This window comes from Hirundo rustica, chromosome Z (genome assembly GCF_015227805.2).
Source record: "Hirundo rustica isolate bHirRus1 chromosome Z, bHirRus1.pri.v3, whole genome shotgun sequence".
NCBI lineage: Eukaryota > Metazoa > Chordata > Aves > Passeriformes > Hirundinidae > Hirundo > Hirundo rustica.
Window position 1 is genome coordinate 36,021,808 of NC_053488.1, and position 20,226 is coordinate 36,042,033.

Sequence of the window (20,226 nt, forward strand, 5' to 3'; positions counted from 1 at the left end):
AGGCCAGTAAGTTTTATGCTTTGCACATAGTAAAAACATGGAGCCAAAAGGCTGAAATGCAAATGAAAATAGTTTTAAAACTAATTAGACATTTGATTGTGATTTATAGAAGATGAGGGGAAAACAGACAACTCCAGCACACAGCTAGACTAGGAAATTTAACAGTCAAGATTCTTACCAATTAAAAATTTTTCAATCTTTTTCATGTGCATGAAAAACCCCACCCACCATTAAAGAAGGTCAACGATATTGATTCTGACAGATGGGATCCTCCTGACTTCCTACTGCATGAAATCATGCTCCTGCAAGACTCTTATTATTGCAACATTACATCACCAACAAAGTGATCATCTGCAATGACTTCAGCAAATGCAAATGAAAAAACAACTCATCATTAACCTGGCAATAAGCTTTATCTTTCCTACAGAATTCTAAGTTAGCTGTCTTAAAACACATACAGCGGTTCAATTCTAAGAATTAAACTTCAGATGTTTAGACACAAAGTTTGTAATATTAACCCAATTTTATCTCATTTTCTCGTTCCCAGTTAATGGATTTATTTATTTGTTTGTTTGCTTATTTTTGGTTGTGTTGCTGCTCTTTGATTATTTCCCTTAATGGAAAAAAAAAAAAAGAACAAGAGAACTTTTGAGTAATTTATCAAAGAAAGTATTACTTTCATCCAGGACTACTGGATAATCATTAACTCTTCTTTCACAAGATGGAAAGAAAGGGGAGCCATCTAGTTTATCAAGTTTCTTAAATTCTCCTTTCAACAAAGCTGCTGATAGATAATCAGCAAACAGTAAAAATGCAAACAAAGTCTCAAGGAACTGCTATCAAACAGTGCCTGCTTGAGCAGGAGGGTTGGACCAGATGATTCCCTGTGGTCCCTTCCAATTTGACCCATTCTGTGACTCTGATATTCAGAGATGTAGATACGTAATTCTGCACCATGTATTTTAAGTAAATAGTAAGCATTTCTTTCCTAGTCACAGAATGAGACAAACTACTGTAGTTACCATACTATCAAAATCTGAATATCAAAAAAATGTTAAAAAGCCAAGGTAGTCAGAGACGACCCCTAGAAACATTTTAAATGTATTTTGTTCTTTTAAACTGCAGTGGTAGCATCAATCTCTGAAGACTCTGTTTTAAGGTCTTGTGTAGAAAATTTTAATATAACAATCTATTTGCACATGGATATCCTTACCTATTTTTCTAATAATTTGATTTTTTTTCCACTTGTAATGTAATTGCAATCCTTAAACAGTAAAGTTTTGCTACACATCACAAGAATGGTTAAACTGTGCTCTAACCAGAGCACAGCCTTATAGGAAAGGACAAGAGCTACTTAAGTCAAACGGCAGCCTGCCATTAAACCTCTGTTCTGTGACAATCCTTCTCAGGCATCTTAAGAGAGGCCTTGCTTAAAAGCAAATTTGTGTTGTAAAAGTAGAAGAAAGGCAGAGAACTAAACACAGGACAGGAAACGCCCTTTTCTTGTGAGCTTTTAGTATCATTTCTGTGATGTGTCATTTTTTTGAGACCTTCAGTATATTTCCAGGGGAAAAACAAACAAACAAACAAACAAAAAACCCACCAAAAAAAAAAAAAAAAAAAAAACACCCCAAAAAAACACCCAAAACACCCCCAAAAAACAAAAAAAAACCCCACCAACAAAAAATGAGGAAAAACTTCAGCTACAGAAATAAACAAAAATCTCACCTTGTTATTTTCACACTTGTATGGGATTTTGAGGGTATCCATGGCCTTGATCATGGCCTGCATTGCTGTAAATATATTCTGGTACACCAGTTTTGTAAAGCCCCTTTTGTCTTCATCAGAGTAACCTGATCCATGAATGATTCTCATCTGCTTGATAAATGTGCTTTTGCCACTTTCTCCTGTGCCTGCAAGACAAATAAGAAGGATATACTTTATCCAGTGAATACAAACATGACTTTTTTTGCACAGCGCTGACACCTTGCTTACTGCAGGCCTCAACAGTGTCAAAGGGTGCTTGGAAGGTAACTACAGTGACCAGTTCAGGGTCAAACAGCAGCAGCATCAATAGCAACTGAAGAACAACAGAATTAAAATTTGCATTTTGATTTAAGAACTAAGCTAATGAACAAAGTGACACTCCAAAATATACATATTATATATGACTTCTTATTTGAAAAGCTTTCATTCTTAAAGATGTAATTGACCTAAACTCTATCTTCATGAGACATTTCATCACAAGAATTCAGAGAGGAAGAAAAAGAATCTTCCTAGGTTAACTCTCAGGACACTACAGTAATCTAGTACTACAACAACTGATATATCTGTGTTTTGGGTTTTTGGGGTTTCTTTTCCAGGGGTGTCAGCTTGTTTGGGATTTAGTTCTGCTGTATTTGTTAGTTTGGTTTTTTGCTTGTTTGTTTGAGGGGATGCGGTTGGATTGCAGTTTTTTTGTTTTAAGCTAGTACTGAACAATCAGAGCCCATCAAACTTCAATCTCAGAACCATATGAAATCACCACTAATTAAAATTTGGTTCATATTTATTAATGACCAGTCATTCCCTCCAATAATTTTTTTCCATGTCTTATACTTTGTACTAAACGTAGTTTATTGATAAAATATGACTATGTGTCAACTTAAAGTTAAGATCTGCTTATTGGAAACTTCACAAAGGTTACAACACATAGCATTTTTCCTCTGCTACTATTCAGCAAGGTCATCTGTGACTACAAGAGCTTATCCATATTATCTGTGTGTTTGCTTAAGAGGAGGAGTTGAATCTGCATAGCTACATAAGTCCTGTGTTCATCCAGTTACTCAGTTCTGCAGAAAACAAAATGCATTGCTCAGTGCGGTGTTTTTCAGACTTTCAGCCTGGGCTTTATTTTAATAATTTCTGTAAAGCTTTCATGCCTTGTACCATAATACTCATGCCCAGGACAAAGGCAGCCTTATAGTCCTCTTAGATAATGTTTTAGGTGTCTTCTCAGGAAAGTGTGTTACACAGCAGTGCAGTTTATAGAAGCAACCTGTAACTATTTCTGAGATAGCACACACTGCAAAATCTAAGCCTCTAAAAACCTCTGCCCTTACCACGAGCATAATTTTGAAACCATCACTCCCGTTTCCTGCACACATATAATGAATTTCTAATGAAGGTTTTCTTTACACACATTCCCAGAAAATCAAACATGATGTTACATACTACAGAATCAGAATGGTTTGGGTGAGAAGGGACTGTAGAAATCAGCTAATCACAACACCACCTTGCCATAATCAGGGACAATCTTCCATTAGACCATTTTGCTTAGAGCCCCATTTAACCTGGCCTTCATCACTGCCAGGGATGGGGCATCCACAGGTTCTCTGGGCAACCTGTGCCAGCGCCTCACCACCCTCACATGTAAAGAATTTCTTCCAATATCAAATGTAAACCTGCCCTCTTTCAGTTTAAAGCCATTTCTCCCTGTCCAATCACTACATGCCCTTGTAAAAGTCCCTCTCCAGCTTTCTTTTAGACTCCATTTAGGTAATGAAAGGGAGCTAGATCACCTCCCTAGAGATCAAGACAGTGACTGATACGAGCTTGTGCTTTCTACAGCCTCATGCATTCATTACAATGTTCAGAACAAGTTAAAAAATACATCATGGCAATACATTCTTAAAATTTTACCTATTTACCATACTAAACAAAAGTAACACTGGGTAATAGCCTGAACAGGACCCTTGAGTGGCCTGTTTTTTCACCTGGTGAAAAGAAGAAAACATGAAATTACATTAAGAAAAAAAAGCACGTATTCTTCTAAGAGGATATGAATGCCTTATGGGCTTTGTTAGCCACTGCTTCCACCACCATCATTCTGTGAATGTATCTAGCTGATACAAGGCAAGAGCAAATGTGAAATGGCAATGCAGTGATCAGCAGAATGGACCAATGGGGGATAAAACTATACTGAGACCAATTTTCTGTTGGCTACCACTGCACATTTAAATTAGACAAGTCAGTTCTCTGAAGCCAGATGCATAGTATCTTCTCACCCGTAAGAAGACTGCTGAGGCCACACAATGTACCTGAATCTCAATCACAATCATAATGCCACCACCACACTCCCTCATTTTTTAAAACATATGATTTTCAACCTTCCCATACCCTCACCACCCCTACCTCCTCCTCCCCCCCCACCCCCCCTTCCTAATATAATTCCTTTTCTAGTACTTAGGTGAAAATTGAATATTGTGACTGAATAAAACCCTACACTCCTGATTCAAGTACATCGTTTGGCTGGTCATCTAACTTTTACAACTTTTTTTCCCAGAAAAAAATCAAGCTAATGAATAAAAAAAGTTTAACTGTCTTCTAAAAATAATAAAGAAATGTCTGTAACAGTGAACTCCTGTTCAACCATGGCATAGAGGATTATCAAAATTTGTAAGAGCTTAGCATCTTTAAAACTGAAAATTTCTTAAAACCTATTTTTTAGAAGTTTTTTCTTGAAATGTTAATAGCAACAACTATTACTGCATCATCAAGAATTTTGCAACCAGAGATCTAAAAGTACTTTCAGTATTATATCCACAAGCAGAATCAGGAAAGAAGTCTGGTTGCTTAAATGCAGAGTAGATCCTTATGCATGCACCTGCACCCACATATAAACATATCACATACAATTTATTGTATTGTTGCTATTTCTCCTGGTACATAACCTGCAAAAATCAAGCTGCAGAATGCTGAAACATTCTGTGCTCTGTGAAACTTATGGAAAAACTTTAAACATAGTTAATTTTAAATAGTGACAACGCAGCTACCGGCAGAGAGGTTTCAGAACTTGTGGTAACTGACACAGAAAAGATAGGAGACTAATTGAGAAGACAACTGCAGAAGCATAGAATGACAAGCCATTCTTTTGTGTGGTTGTGCTACGCATACCTGTACTTGCTTGCGCGTTTCTCTACATTGCAACTTAAAAAAAAATCTCTAGTATCTTCAGATCAAATATAAGAGTGCTTTTTAACTAAAGCAACAAACATACCATTCTCTAAGCAAAATTCACACTGGCATCTGTTAAACAGAAATACTGATAAACTACACCTGCGGTGTTTGTTTCCCAAGTTTAACGTACGAAAAGGCAAGAAAAAAACCCCGTTATTTTATTATTTGAAATTTTGTATTTAAATTAGATAGAAGAGGACATTCTTAACGTGTAAGGAAGAAGGAGAAAGCCATTAAAATCCACCACCCTGTTAGTCACTGCACACACACATTGACTAGGAATGGTCAAAACAACAGTGTGTACAGTTGCAGAAAACTGGCTTTCATCTTGGGGCTTGGATGTAGACAGAAAGCATCAAACTACCTGGAGAGTGAAGATTCATGGGTCAGAGTGGAACCAACATACTACACAGATGAGCAGAACCATACTACAACCACAGTTTCATCAAACATTTATTCAGATAAAGCAGTAGGTTGTACGCTGTCTCACAGATTTACAGAAAAGGGGAGCAGTCTCATCAGTTAGCAAGTAGCAGAGTAACTCCTAGGAGGAGAAAGAGCTAAAACAGTAACAGAGAGGTATGCATGAGAAGAAAAATACTTGATTTCACTTTAAGTTATATTTCACTTGGAAGAGAGTTTTATGTCCTCTATGCTACTACAAATTCAGCGATAGAGAAAACAAAAAATATGGATCCGTCTGTTTCTGTTCCAGCAGTGGAATGCAGCGGGATCACATTTCCGCTGAAACCAAGTATGACTAAATGAAAACATGAAAGTTCAGAATTCAGGCCTTGGACCAGCTTGGCTTTGTAGGTGACAAGTCAGTTGAAACGTATCATGGAATGCATGAGATCCTCCTGGGAGCTCAAGCAAAGAAGCCAGTCTGTCCTACCACTCAGAACAGCAGCTTTCAGGCCCACAGGTGAGGCTACTGTTGGGAGGGGTATCTGGTTGCTAGGACTCTGTAGCGAAATGCTCTGAGGTGAAGTTCCCAGCTCATCCTGCAACATGTATCTGGACAAGTTCTGAAGCAGAACTAGAGTATTCTCCATTGAAAGAAGGCAGCAAGGCTGCAACAAAGAGGCTCCCACACAAACAACACAGTCCATGTGATGTGGTCATGCACCTAAGCAGATTGCATTCTCATCCTGACGTCTTATGAGGACATCCTTACCTCTGCAACAGCTTTGACCATGACCTCCGTCAACAGTTGACACCACTGAGCTGACCTGCTTGAAGCTGGTACAGCTCTTCCTCATGCAGTCCTTTTCAAGTGAAGACTGCTAGTACTCTATGAACTTTTTTCTCTATTGCTTAAAAATTATTATCTCCATAACACTGTATCACTGTACCATACTTCTGGAAAGATACATAAATACCAATCTATACCTCCAACCAATTTATACTACTGTAAGTTAGTAACAGAAACTGACCATTTTCATCTTGGTCACAAAAAATCCAAAGAATTTAAGTGACAACTCATCCAGAGACATGAAGAGAATTCCTGTAAGGAATTACAAATCCTGATAATGCATACAGTAGGCATATTTGTATTTTTCATAAAATGAACAGTAGTACCATTGTATCTTCCTTCTGTGATTATCCTTAATTGACATTAATAGATTAAACCTCACAAGAGTTGCTTGATATTAGGAAACATTTCAATGGCATTTCATTTTGTTACAGAAAAGCCTGTGAAACAGCATAGCATCTCAAATTTCAAGCAAAAAAAGCCAGAAAGAGAACTAAGGTGTCCTGAAGTCTGTTCCTATATCAGTGGCACCATGTTTTGTAGTTATGTTTAAAACTGAATGGAATAACTACAAAAAGCCAAATTAGGTGAGAACCCCAGCGATGGCTTTTTGAGATTTAAAAATGCACAGGTTTAAGTTAAGAACCACTTAGGAAAACACAGGAGAGGGGTACATATTATTCTATTGCCAAGTGCTTCCTCCATTGACCGAATATCTTTAATTTCAAATCACTACATAATCACAGAATCACACTATGTCTAGGATGGAAGAGACCTTCAACATCATGGAGTCCAACACATGCCCTAACACCTCAAATAGATCATGGCATCGAGTGCCACATCCAGTCTGTCCAGGTGACTCTACCACCTCCCTGGGCAGACCATTCCAGTACCTTATTACTCTTTCCATGAAAAACTTTTTCCTAATATCCAAACTATATTTCCCTTGGCACAGCTTAAGACTGTGTCCTCTCATTCTGTCAGTTGCTGCCTGGAGAAAGAGCCCAACCCCCAGCTGGCTACAGCCACCCTTCAGGAAGTTGTAGAGAGTGATAAGGTCACCTCTGAGTCTCCTTTTCTCCAGGCTAAACAACCCCAGCTCCCTCAGCCATTCCCCACAGGGTTTGTGTTCCAAGCCCCTCACCAGCCTCGTTGCCTCCTCTGGATGTGCTCAAGCATCTCAACGTCCTTCCTGAGCTGAGGGGCCCAGAACTGGACACAGCACTCAAGGTGTGGCCTCACCAGTGCCGAGTACAGGGGCAGAATGAGCTCCCTGCTCCTGCTGGCCACACCATTCCTGATCCAGGCCAGGATGCCATTGGCCCTCTTGGCCACCTGGGCACACTGCTGGCTCATGTCCAGCTGCTGTCACCAGTGCCCCCAGGTCCCTTTCCTCCTGGGCACTGTCCAGCCACGCCTTCCCCAGCCTGTAATGCTGCAGGGGGTTATTGTGGCCAAAGGGCAGGACTCAGCACTTGGACTTATTAATATTCATCTTATTAGACTCTGCCCATCCATCCAACCATTCCAGATCTCTCTGCAGAGCCCTCCTATCTTCCAACAGATTGACACATGCTCCCAGCTTAGTGTCATCCACAAATTTACTAAACAAAGGTTCAATACCCTCATCCATGTCATCAATAAAAATATTGAACAGAACTGGCCCCAGCACAGACCCCTGAGGGACACCACTGGTGCCTGGCCACCAGCTGCATGCAGCACCATTCACCATCACTCTCTGGACCCAGCCATCCAGCCAGTTCCTAACCCAGCCAAGAGTGCTCCTGTCCAAGCCACGGGCTGCCAGCTTATCCAGGAGTGTGCTGTGGAGACAGTGTCAAAAGCCTTGCTGAAATTCAAATAGACAACATCCACAGCCCTTCCTGCATCCACCAGGCAGGTCACCTGGTCATAAAAGGAGACCAGGTTGGTCAAACATGACCTACCTCTCCTAAACCCATGCTGGCTGGGCCGGAGACCCTGGCCAGCCTGTAAATTCTGTGTGATGACACTCAGACAACTGTTCCATTATCTTGCCAGATACTGAGGTCAGGCTGACTGGTCTATAATTACCAGGACCTTTGTCCCACCCTTTTTGTGAATGGGTGTCACATTGACCAGCTTCCAGTCATCTGGAACCTTGCCAGTGAGCCAGGACTGATGGTAAATGATGGAGAGCAGCTTTGCAAGCTTCTGCCAGCTCCCTCATCACCCTGGGATGGATCCCCTCTGGGCCCATAGATTTATGAGCATCCAAGCTGTTCTCTGACTGCCTCCTCTTGGATAATGGGGAGACCATTCTGTTCCCTGACACCATCAACCAACCCAAGAGAACAGTCGTCTTGAAGGCAAGTTGTCTTCCCACTGAAAACTGAGGCAAAGGCGGCATTAAGCACTTCTGCCTTCTCCTCATCTGCAGTTACTTAAGTTCCCTCCCTCATCCAATGAAGAACAAAGGTTGGCTTTATCCTTCCCTTTACCATTAATATATCTGTAAAAACATTTTTTATAATCCTTTACAGAAGCTGCCATGTTAAATTCAAACTGAGCTTTGGCTTCCCTAATTTTTTTCCTACATGCTCCAGCAGCCCCCTTAAATACTTCCTGAGAGACCTGACCCTCCTTCCAAAAATGATACATCCTCCTTTTATTCCTAAGTTCCTCCAAAACCTCTTTGCCCATCCAGGCTGGACATTTACCTCATCGGCTCATCTTTCAGCACACAGGGACAGTCTGTTCCTGTGTCCTCAAAATCTCTGTTTTGAAGCACAACCAGCTTTCCTGAATGCCTTTGTTTTTAAAAACTACTTCCCAAGGAACTCTCTGAATAAGTCTCCTAAACAGGCCAAAGTCTGTCCTCCGGAAATCCAATGTAAGAGTCTTATTGGTGCTCCTCCTGATTTCACTAAATATTGAGAACTCTGTAATTTCATGATCACTCTGCCCCAAGTGACCTCCAACCATCACATCTCCCACCAGCCCATCTCTGTTTGCAAACAACAGCTCTAACATTGTCCTTCCCCTGGTGGGCTCACCCACCAGCTGCAACAAAAAGTTGTCCTCCTGCACTCTAAAAATTTCCCGGACTGCCTCTTTTCTGCTGTATGAAGTTCTCAGCAGATGTCTCGCAGGTTGAAGTCACCTACAAGAACAATGGCTGATGATCCTGAAACATTCTCCAGCTGCTGACAGAATAAGTTGTCCACCTTCTCCTCCTGGTTGGGTGGACGATAACAGACCCCCAGCAGGATGTCAGCCTTGTTGGCTTTCCCCTTAATTCTTACCCACAGGCATTCAACTCCATCTTCATTAGTTTCAATTCCTACAGTATCAAAAGTCTGCTTAATATAAAGGGCCACCCCTCCACCTCTTATCCCTTTCCTGTCTCTTCTGAAGAGCTTGTAGACATCCAGTGCAGTGCTCCAGCTGTGACTCATCCCACCACCTTTCTGTGATGGTGACTACATCATAGCTTTGCTGTTGCACCATGGCCTCCAGCTCTTCTTGTTTGTTATTTGTTACTTGTTTTGCTTACAAGCCACATTTGCATATTTCACTTGCTTAAAAAAAATGAAGCTTATAATCATTTCACCATTCATTAAATTATCTCCTCTGTATCATTTTAGTAATTTATAAACAATTCATTAAGATGACTGTCAATATTCTACACAATATTATTTCATTAATTACTAATGTAACAACAAAAAAAGAGCCTGGAAAGGTAAGAAAATATTTATTCAAAAAAAGAATAGAATTTTATGGATAGAATTTCATGAAGTAGCTCATGAAGTAGGTAATTACATCAAATAAGGAACATGAAACATCTACATTCATGTAGAGCAATTTGTTTCATGAATAATCTTGGATATCTTAAATATTTATGAAAAACTAAGCAAATGTTATCCATTACAAATATTACTAAAGTTGTTCCATAATTTCCTTACTTACACTATTGAAATTGTATCAACCATCTTCCTCAAAAAAAGTGAAAGAATACCTCCCATTATGTGGACAGCTAGTCTGCGTGTTTTCTACAGCAGAAAAATCCTCTTACAAATTTAATCTGGTTGTTTCTGAGACAGGAACAAAGTTACATGTCCTAGTGCAGGCATGAAACTTAAGAGAAACAAAATACCCCTCCGCACTGTACAAGTGATGCACTCAAAATAGTGCAAACGACTACTACAATAAAGCCTAAGACAGTTACTGAATTAGTGAAAAACTGGAAGGAAATGGAAGATAGAATTGAAACACAAAATTCAGCTGATGTTCTGTAGCTTCTTAATTAATGTTAATTTAAGCTTTTTCATGAACCAGAACCTCAAACTCTTTTACAGGAAATGCAGTTAGTCAAATACAGCTTTGTGCCAGATGAAACTACACTGCAAAACTACTATAATGCAGCTAGGCACAGCTCATTACTGAAAGTCAACATCCTCTTCTCTCCACCTTCAATTCAGAACCCACCCAACCAACCAACCAACAAAACCCAAACCAGCAAGCCCCCCCAGATCAAAACAACCGAATAAATCAACAGTCAAATGAATACTACCACCGCCTAAGGCCCCACCCAACAAAACAGAACTTCCTCCTTATCTTTTATGGCTACAACAGATAATTTTCCCCATTTTAGAGGTATCTCGTTATGGTTTAGATGTAATTCAGAAGCAAGAGAAGAGATAAACTGGGTGCCTTCACAGAGGACAATTAATTCCTCAAGAATTCGCACAGCTTTGTAAATGGGTTCAAAGAAGGACAGGATCCCACCTTGTGTGACCTTCTCCTCCCTTCTCTAGAAAGGATCCTTCTGACAAACCACAGAATACCTAAAGAGAATCAGCTCTTTTCAGTCTCTGCTTAATTTCCCATTTTATAAAGTCTGGAGCAACAGACTAATTCTGCCCAAAGAACTTATCAGTGCAGAAAGAGTCACAAATCAAATTTCACCCTCAGAAGTACTTTATCGATGCTACCCACAACTCAACTGAACAGCAAACTTTTAAATCAGTCTGTTCACTGCACTGTCACACGGAAATGTTATGAACAAAACCAGAAGCGAACACCAGCATTCATAAAAGAAGGTATCACACAAAATATTCCCTTCCTTCCACAGAGGAAAAGCAAAATCTATCTTTAGAAACTTGTGTGTGATTAATTTCAAATGAATGTTTGTATGAGGGGGTTGGAAAGGAGACTCAAGTAGATTCCAAGGCACAAGCAAGTCAGAATTGCTAATTTATTATCTTCTTTGAGATCTGTACAGTACACAACTATCTATAAATCAACACGTATGTTTTCTGTAAGCTACTTATTAATAGAAAATGGCAATAATATGCTGACCACCACCTGATTTTCTGTGAAAACTACCTTAACTAGTAATTGAATAGAGACTGGGTTTAGGGTTTGAATCTTTTATGTTTCCTTCATATCCCACCCACAATTCTTTACCTCTGCACCTAAGCTGGACTGAAAATTAGGGGCGCTGACAGAGGCCATACATCCCTACATGTCCTGCAGGTCTCCAGGAGGATTCTCCAGGAATTTCAGTATGAGATTTAAGTTTCCTTGCATTGTAAGGTAAGGCTTGAGTTAGCTCTAAACTTTTAAGGAAGATACATAAAATTTACTTTCCTAATAATTAAGTCTTTCAAGTTTCTTTCACCTTCTGTTACTAAGAGGGATTATGAACAGATAAACACAACTCCTAGCACCTCTGAGAGACACCATTTCAGGGACAGTATAAACCACTGTGACTAATCAAAAGTGAGGTTAAATACTGGTAACATGCAGAATTGCAGTAGTTCTCCTTTATTTTATTATGGAAGAGAATAAAATCCCTTTGCTACTTTAAACTGTATGCCTTCAGAAAAAGTGGTCTTCATCTCTAAGATACCATAACAGAGTTTGTTTGACCATCTGTGTTTCCCCATGCCATGGGCTAACATTCTTCTATCGCTCAGAAAACTGCAAAAAGCAAGTATTTCTCTCTTGATATGTTCTATCATTCAACATAATTATCATGCACAAGAACATACCAACAAAACAACAGCTGTATTTACCACGCACACAAAGCCTTATAAGTTGGCATGTCCTGCTTTCTTAAGGTAGAGTCAGAAATTCTGTGACCTGTTTTCTAATCTGTTTCAAAGAAGTATTGTAATACCCAGAGTATATTGGATGTGCATCTGCATGCATCTGAAATAACAAGATAAACCAATATATTATGTAATTTGTTTATTTTTTACAATATGTTAGCAACAACTAAGTGCAAAAACATGAAAACACCCTTTCCAAAGGCTTTTTTTTTTTAAGTAATTGTCCTAGGGTAACTTTATGATGTTTGTATCCCCAATCGACTGTTCTGTTTGTGCTGTATATTGAGTTCTGCGCCTTTAAGACTGGTTCTAAGAGCAAGGAGAAGTGCAGAGTTTGTTTTGAGAAAACTGCCTGACTTCTCCACATTCTTGTCTGGTCTGGGTGTTCAGCAGAGGCTTGGAGAGACTGCAGGACAGAGATTTTTTTTTTTTCTTTCAGTTAGTTTCAGCTAGCTAGGGCAAAGAAGTTTCCTGGACTGCCTTTTTTTTTTTTTTTTTTTTTTTTTTTTTTTTTTTTTTTTTTTTCTTGGAACTGTTTAAACCTGCTCTGGACTGAAAACCCAGGGGAGCACTGGGGGCTGCAGCTGCGGCCCACCGGGGCCTGGACCTCGGCATTTTCCAGCAGCGCCGGAGGGACTGGGACTGAGGAGAGACTGAGAGAGAGAGCCGAGCTACACCCATGGCAAGGACTTTCTCAATTTGCCATCTCACTCCAGAAGGAGAGGTTTTATTGTTTCATATTATTCATTCTTTATACTTGTATGCACTTTGTTTGTTAAGTAAAATAGTTTTTTCCACTTTTCTCCAAAGAGGTTTTTTACCGGACTGGTTGGAGGGAGGGGCCACTTGGGTTTGCTTCCCAGAGGGATCCTATTCAGGGGTTTTCTCCCAAATCTGTTCCTAAATCAGGACAGTAATTTTTACTCTATTCTATGTTTATGAGCTCTATTTTTAAAGCCCGATATAAACTTTTGATTACCACTCATACAAAAAGGCTCCATCCAGGAGCAGAAAGTATACAGTAGAGCATTTTCTTTCTTAGAATGTAAAAATGCTTACAAGTGAATTGCTTTGCTATACCGAAACTAGTATAAATATGAATTTACTGAAAACAAGTAATATGCATAACAGCACATTTGTTATGATCAAATATTTATGTCAAGCAACATTTCTGATAGTAAATATTAGTATCTGAAATTAAAGACTAAGAACAGCAACTGTTTTGTAGCATTTTGGTACATTTTTTCCTCAAGAATGGTTGGCTACTGCTTCTGTGATTGATATTAACTCCAGTTCCAAGCTTTAGTCCAGACTCCTTCCAGGGGAAAAACACAAATGAATGAACATAAAACCCACTTGCTTTTCCATCTTTTTTTATGTCCTTCATTCAAGAAAGAACATCTTCATATGGATTGAGATGATTTAAAAATAAGAAAGAAAAGCAAATCATGTTGGTTCTTCTTACACATGAAGAGAATAAATAATATTTTTCCCACATAGCTGTTTGAGGTCTGTGTTAGGTTATGCACTCCCAAGGATGACATTCAAGCAGTTCCCTTCATCTCTTCTGCTTGTGCTTTTTTGCTGTTCATGCTTCAGAGCATGACGTCTATGACGTCTAGAAATGACTGCTGTTTCTGAACACCTAATTAGACAAGAGTCAACTTACCAGTGTAACTACCAAACTTACACTAGAAACCTAAAGGAATTATATATCAAATGTTGATATGCAGATACCTGTCAGACAGCTTCCCTGGTCCATTCACAGGAAGCACTAGGCATGACACAGAAGTTTCTTTCAAACCTCAAAGATACCCCTAAAATGATGAATTTTTGCTTCAGTCTAACTACACACAAACAAGTACAAAGTGCTGAGTCTTGCAAGCAGAGCCCTGAACTGACTGCAGTAAGGAATCAGCTGGGGTAGTTAATAGGTTTTTTTCATACTACACCTTTCTGTTTTTCTTTCTGTTTTCCTAGGGGAACATGTCTTGAGAGCATTATAAAGTAAATACTCAGTAAGTGAAAGTCTTGCTGTAAGTATTTTTCTCTATTAACCCCTATCGCTCATGCCCATGTGAAGGCAATGCTCCTTCCCCAGGGAGACTGAAGAGATAGTGGTAACTGAAATCCACACCCACCTGGTTTCAGGCCCTCTCACTGAATAAGTATCCATTTCACTTCCACACACCACCAACCCAGCTACTCCATTTAGGATATAATTGTCATTACCAATGATCACAGCATTAAACCGGAAGGAGGCAGGAGTAGGGGGAGCTCCAGCATTTTATAAGGAACAAAGAAACCTCCTATACAGAGAGCAGAATGGGCAAGCAGCTTCAGCAGACATTGGCCACTGGGAGAGCAAAAAAGGAGGTGAACTGGGGAGCACAAAGGCAAATCCAGTGCAGACACCGCTTTCCAATCAGCAGCTCTGAGCAGCCTTGGGAAGAACTTCTGCCATCCCTTACAAGGCAAAAGCTCCTCCTGGCTGGCCTTCACCCCATGGGCATGCAGCACAGTGGAGCCCAGGGCTGTTCCTCTCGCCAGCCTCCTTACATGTTCAAGTTTCTCCGAGGCTATTTAGCGACCATTAGAGACGCTCTGTCCCCAAAAGACACATTCCTTACTACAGGCAGTGTTCCACATCTCTTCACCCCCAGGGAACACGCAGCCCAGCAGGGCTGACACACCATGATAAGCAGCTCTGGCACAGTAGCTGTACGTACAACTTCATTTTTATTTTCATCCCACAAATACTGTGAGAGGCTCAAATGCTAGGTTTGTGTTCCCCGTGTTCATAAATTCACAATATTGTTCACAACTTTTATGTGTTTCTCAGTGCACAGTGGCAGGGGTGTGAACATACTGTGAAATCCAGGCAGGCTCCAAGGCCAAGTCCATTACAAATCCACCCAGAGGGAAGCACAGTTCCAGATATTGTGGCACATTTCCTGTAGCTTATGCCAGATCATCCTTAACTTGAGTGCTTTTTGACTGCCACTTCCCTTGGAGAGTCACTAGTTTTTGAGGGTTTTCGCTGTCCTCTTGCATTTTATGTCTTCTGAGGCATTGCAAGAAGCCATACACTAATTAAGCAGCTCCTCCAAAATTAAAGTAGACTCCTTGAATATGTTTTCCTCCTACAAGGAGAGGGGACCTGGGCAAGTCAGCTCATTAGCTGGATAGGAGTGATAAAACTGCTGTATTATTGTAGCTCTTATTTCAACCAATTCAAATCTAGCAAGTTTGGAATACTACTGATAATGATCAAAAAAAATCATGTTTCAATCACGTTCCTTGCTTATTTTAGTATAAATACCACCTATGCACATACTTTCATGTCCATACATACACAAAAAGTGACAAAGGCTCTAAAGACAAATTTATCACTGGCACTCTCAGAATTTAAGAAATCAGGTCAAGGTTAGTATTAACAAAGAACAGTTTTATAATTAAAAAAAATATAATTAGATTCTCCACTCTTCCTGCCCCCTCCCCCCCCAAAAAAACCCAACCCCCCACCCCAAACCCAACCAATAAACAAAACAAAACAAAACCACACCCCAAAATAACCCAAAAAACAAACCAAAAACCCCCACCATGCTTTCTATTGAGGAAAAAAAAAGTAAATCAAATAGCTAAGTACTGAGAGGAAAACCTTGCTAGCTTTACACACTACATTATATAGGTACTTCCATTCTTAGTACATGACTGAAACGCAGCATTCTTTTCAGATGCTGCATTGCTCAAGCAAATAGATGAAAAATTGAAAAAAAATCTTTAAGTTTGGGGAAAGTGAGGAATGAAAACTACTACTGGGTCAGTAAGAACATGGACTGCCAGTCAGTAAGAACAGGGACAAGCAGGTAGATTTTACGGTCAGAGCATCCAGTGCCATCATTTTGCATTTGTGTTTTTAACAGCAGTTTAGTAGCACACATATTGCTTAAAGCATTGCTTTGGTATAGCTGAACAGAGTGACATTTTAATGTTCTGCTTCTCCAGAAGGGAAAGTCAGGAGGCAGCACTCTGGAGTACCACACTGTCACACAGAGAGCATCCATGGCTTGTGCCCCTTCAGATTGCCCAGACAGGGCCCAGCTCCCATGCCACTGACCTGCTCAGCTGAGCAACTTCAGCAGCTCAAAGGAAGAGTTTCCGGTCTCATCTCTGACATGCCAAAACAGACAGCTACAGGACTCTAGTTCTCTTTAAGAGAAACTTCTGATCCTCCTTATAATAACATTCCTGAAGTTACATATTTATTTAGAACTGACTATATAACCTGATTATATACCAGATTATTACCTACTCTGGAAGTTTTTAATTTTTTTTGCACTTTTATTTACTTTACACACACATTATAAACAAAGAATGCATAGATTAATAAATAACTAATTTTTACTTATAAAGGTAATAAAACCCATAAGATAATATCAATCAGAACTCAGTTAAAATCGTGGAGAAGCAACATGTCTTCCTGAGCTGCAGAAAAGTATCATTTCGCTGGATACTCTTACAATATTAGAAGAAATCTCCAGAAATCCATGAACTAGTTGGCCTCTGAGTTAAAACTGTTTTACTCAAACATCAGCTGCTCTAGCCAATAGCATGTACCACCCAGACATGCATACGTAACTTAGGAAATGCCACCTCCTATCTCTCCTAGAGTTGTCTCATTGCTCTGACCTCTTTTGAAATTACATGTGGTTTTCTGTTTAATTAATTAAAGTTCACGTGCAGTTCATTAGCATTTAAATAAGTTATTTGCATTATAAATCCTGGTTCATCTGAAAGAAAGTTCTAAATTCATTTAATATCTTTAGAAATTAGGCTTTCTATGGTGACAAGTTCTAGTTTTATGAACATTCACATAATTCTGGTTTTCAATTTTTGTACTTGCATCTGGTTTCAAAAAGATTACATTGAATATACTTCTAGCCACTTTCAGTGCTATGATGAAAGATACTCAGCATGATAACACTAAGAATCCCTTTCTGTTCTTATTTAATACACCAAAGCAATAATAAATTTAACTCTCACAGCAAAGGACTGTAACACAACAGCAGTTCACACAGGCATGAGGCGGCAGGGTGAAGGACTAGTTTCTGTTAGCCATTTTTTTTCTTTCTAGAGGAAACTTTTACTTCCAGGAAGAAAATACTTATTTATAACACTCCTTGGCACAATAGTCAAGTAAGAAGCATTTGAGTCCATTTTTTTTACATTTTAGGCTATTAAAATGTTATCCACAAAGTCAATATTCTTTTTTTTTTAGATTGTAATTTCAGTTCAGCTAAAAAAACCCCACAACAAAACACCCAAGTGCACACCCGGTTCTCACCACAAACCACAGAGTTAACCATTCAACACTAAAAAAGAATTTACTTACAACAACCACAATGGCATGATGCTGAAAGGTGACTGACTATATATGGCACCTCTGTATTTACTTCTACTTTTACAACATTCTTTTCATACCCTTGCTGTAACAATTAAAAAACAAACACCCCCATTTATTCTGGACTTACATATGCATGCAAATGTAAGGAGTCCCTGTCCATGAAGCTGGTAAAGGAAAAAGGGTAAGAAATTCATTCAACTTCTCCATTTTTAAAAAAGACTTTTTTGGAGAAAATGCAGCGTTTGATCCGTTTTGTATAGGGTTGGACTGTCTGAAAATCTATCATGAATAACTCTAGGAAAACCCACAGAAGATATTAAAAATGGTCTTTTTGAAATCATGCTTGTTCTAGGAGAAAGAAAGGCAGGCAGCTAGAAACAACATTCAATATCTTACATTACTGGAAAATAGCCCACACCTTTTAAATGTTTTAAAAAAATCCTCGTATCATAATACCCCTATTGCTCTAAAGATCTTGAATCTTGTGAAATAAAAGTCAATTTTACAGAGAGTACAAATGCTGAAAACACTAGCATTTTTCAAAACAAGGAAATGTCTTGAGACAAACACCATTTTCCTGCACTAACATCTTCTAAGCAACAGGCCCCTCCACACAACTTTTGCTAGTGTTCTGCATAATTTGCAAAATCACCACTAAGCACAAACGTGCACTTCTCATAAACCCTACAGCAGCTGTCCAGCCTTACCTGGCAGGTTTCTGCACTGTGCAAGCCACGAGTGGAGAGCTGTGGGTGGCAGAAACAACTTCTGCTTGGGACATGATGGTGGGAGCTGCTAGCCAGCTCTCCCCAATCAGGCACAGCTTGGCCTTTGGGGTGGGAGTACCAGGAAAGAGCCCTTCTTCCTCTCACTGAATAGAAGCTGACAAGGCAGTTCCCTATGAAGGCCATGGTGCAGAATTTATTTCTGGAGAGTTTTTAGCTCCCTCCCCACCCTTCAAGTACAAGTAACATGGTGCCATTTGGTTGCCCTCACATTGGTGAGCGAGAGGTGTCTGAAAAAGGACAAGGCTGACACTTTCAGCACTAGCAGCCAACCCTTAGTCCACGCTTCACAACACTTTTGTTTTCAAGACAACGGGAAGCAGAAAACAATGTGATAGCCAGGGAACTGAACTATCCTTCTTTTTTCCCCTGGTCAGTTGTCAGGTTTTGGGATATTTTGCTGACTCCAGCTGTCTCATTCTTCATTTAAAAAAAAAAAAAAAAAAAAAAAAAAAAAAGCAAGCAGTTGCCTCAGTATCTGTCTTACCCTACAGATCCAACCATCACTGGAAGCCTTCAAGCATTAGGTAAAAGGTTCAGAAGGTCTAGCACTGCACACTTCCAGTTGCATCACATGCAACTAGCTGTTGAATCACATGTACACATCCAGTAAAATCAACGCCTCACACTAATTATCAATTATCTAAAACACTTAAAAAGTTGTTTGCCATGAAGAAGCTACAGTCAATTTTCTCTTTTAACATGATCTTCAAAATCACATAAGCATTCTGACATTTACTGCGCAAGGAAGGATGCTGGTCCTCTAATCTCTGCCACATGGAAACAAGCTCCATAAAAGACAATTGAAGTGTTTAGGGTACGGTCTTTAATGTGTAGCAGTTCTGGGAAAATGTTCTCTACCAAATTCTAGGTTTATCAGCTCTGCTAAAGCAATTTAGTTGACTAAAATATGCAGTTAAAGACTACGTTCTCACTACGGCTGACAAATAATAAAGCTATGGAATTGTGTTTTAGACAATAGCTCAGTGAATTCTGGTGCCCTGTGTTACTCCCTGAAACAAAATCTAAGATGAGTGTTCCCACTCAGATAAACACGAATCCTTTTTGACTGTCAACAGAGATTACCTATTTTGTTTGTCAAGTTTTCTCATGCCATCTTAACAGCTTTATTTCTAAAGATAAAGAAAAAAAAAAAAAAATTAAAGGCTTCTGCACCAGTTCTCAGAAACCAGCACTTTTGTCAAGTTTCATGTAACTTCACTTCAAACTGTCGTATTTTTTCTTTCCCCAACAAAAAACTAAGTCAGAAAATTAACAGAGGATTTCCTACACTTCAATAAGAAACATCCAAACTGTGAAAATCACAAAAAGAGAAATTTGAGTGAGAGCAAAATCGTTCCTGCAATCTAAGTCTGCAGCACGAAACAACAGAAAATGAACACTAATTGCATAAAAATATGGATTTTTACACTATGCAGCTTACAGTTAATAATTAAATTTCAACTACAGAACTACAAAGAATTGCAAACCTTGTTGCAACTAACAGGACCAAAGGTGTGTTCAGGGTATTTGCAGGAAAAAGCCCCCAAGCAACCCACCATCCCCCCCAGGTTTGTAACCATTACTTTCTTCCACGTCTCCTCTGATGTCAGCAGTAAAGACAAATCAGTCATATTTCAAAGAAATTAAGTTACTGAAGAGTTTGGAAAAAGAAATTAAAGAAAG

At 39.4% G+C, this 20,226-nt stretch overlaps 1 protein-coding gene across 1 annotated transcript in view; it reads right to left on the reverse strand.

Moving 5' to 3' along the window:
- Window positions 1-20,226, reverse strand: part of LOC120765538 (guanine nucleotide-binding protein G(q) subunit alpha-like) — a 118,683-nt gene that overhangs the window by 73,053 nt on the left and 25,404 nt on the right. The window contains exon 2 of the mRNA XM_040090502.1: window positions 1,729-1,913. Within this exon, the coding sequence (XP_039946436.1) occupies window positions 1,729-1,913 (185 nt within the window). The remainder of the gene's footprint in view (window positions 1-1,728; window positions 1,914-20,226) is intronic.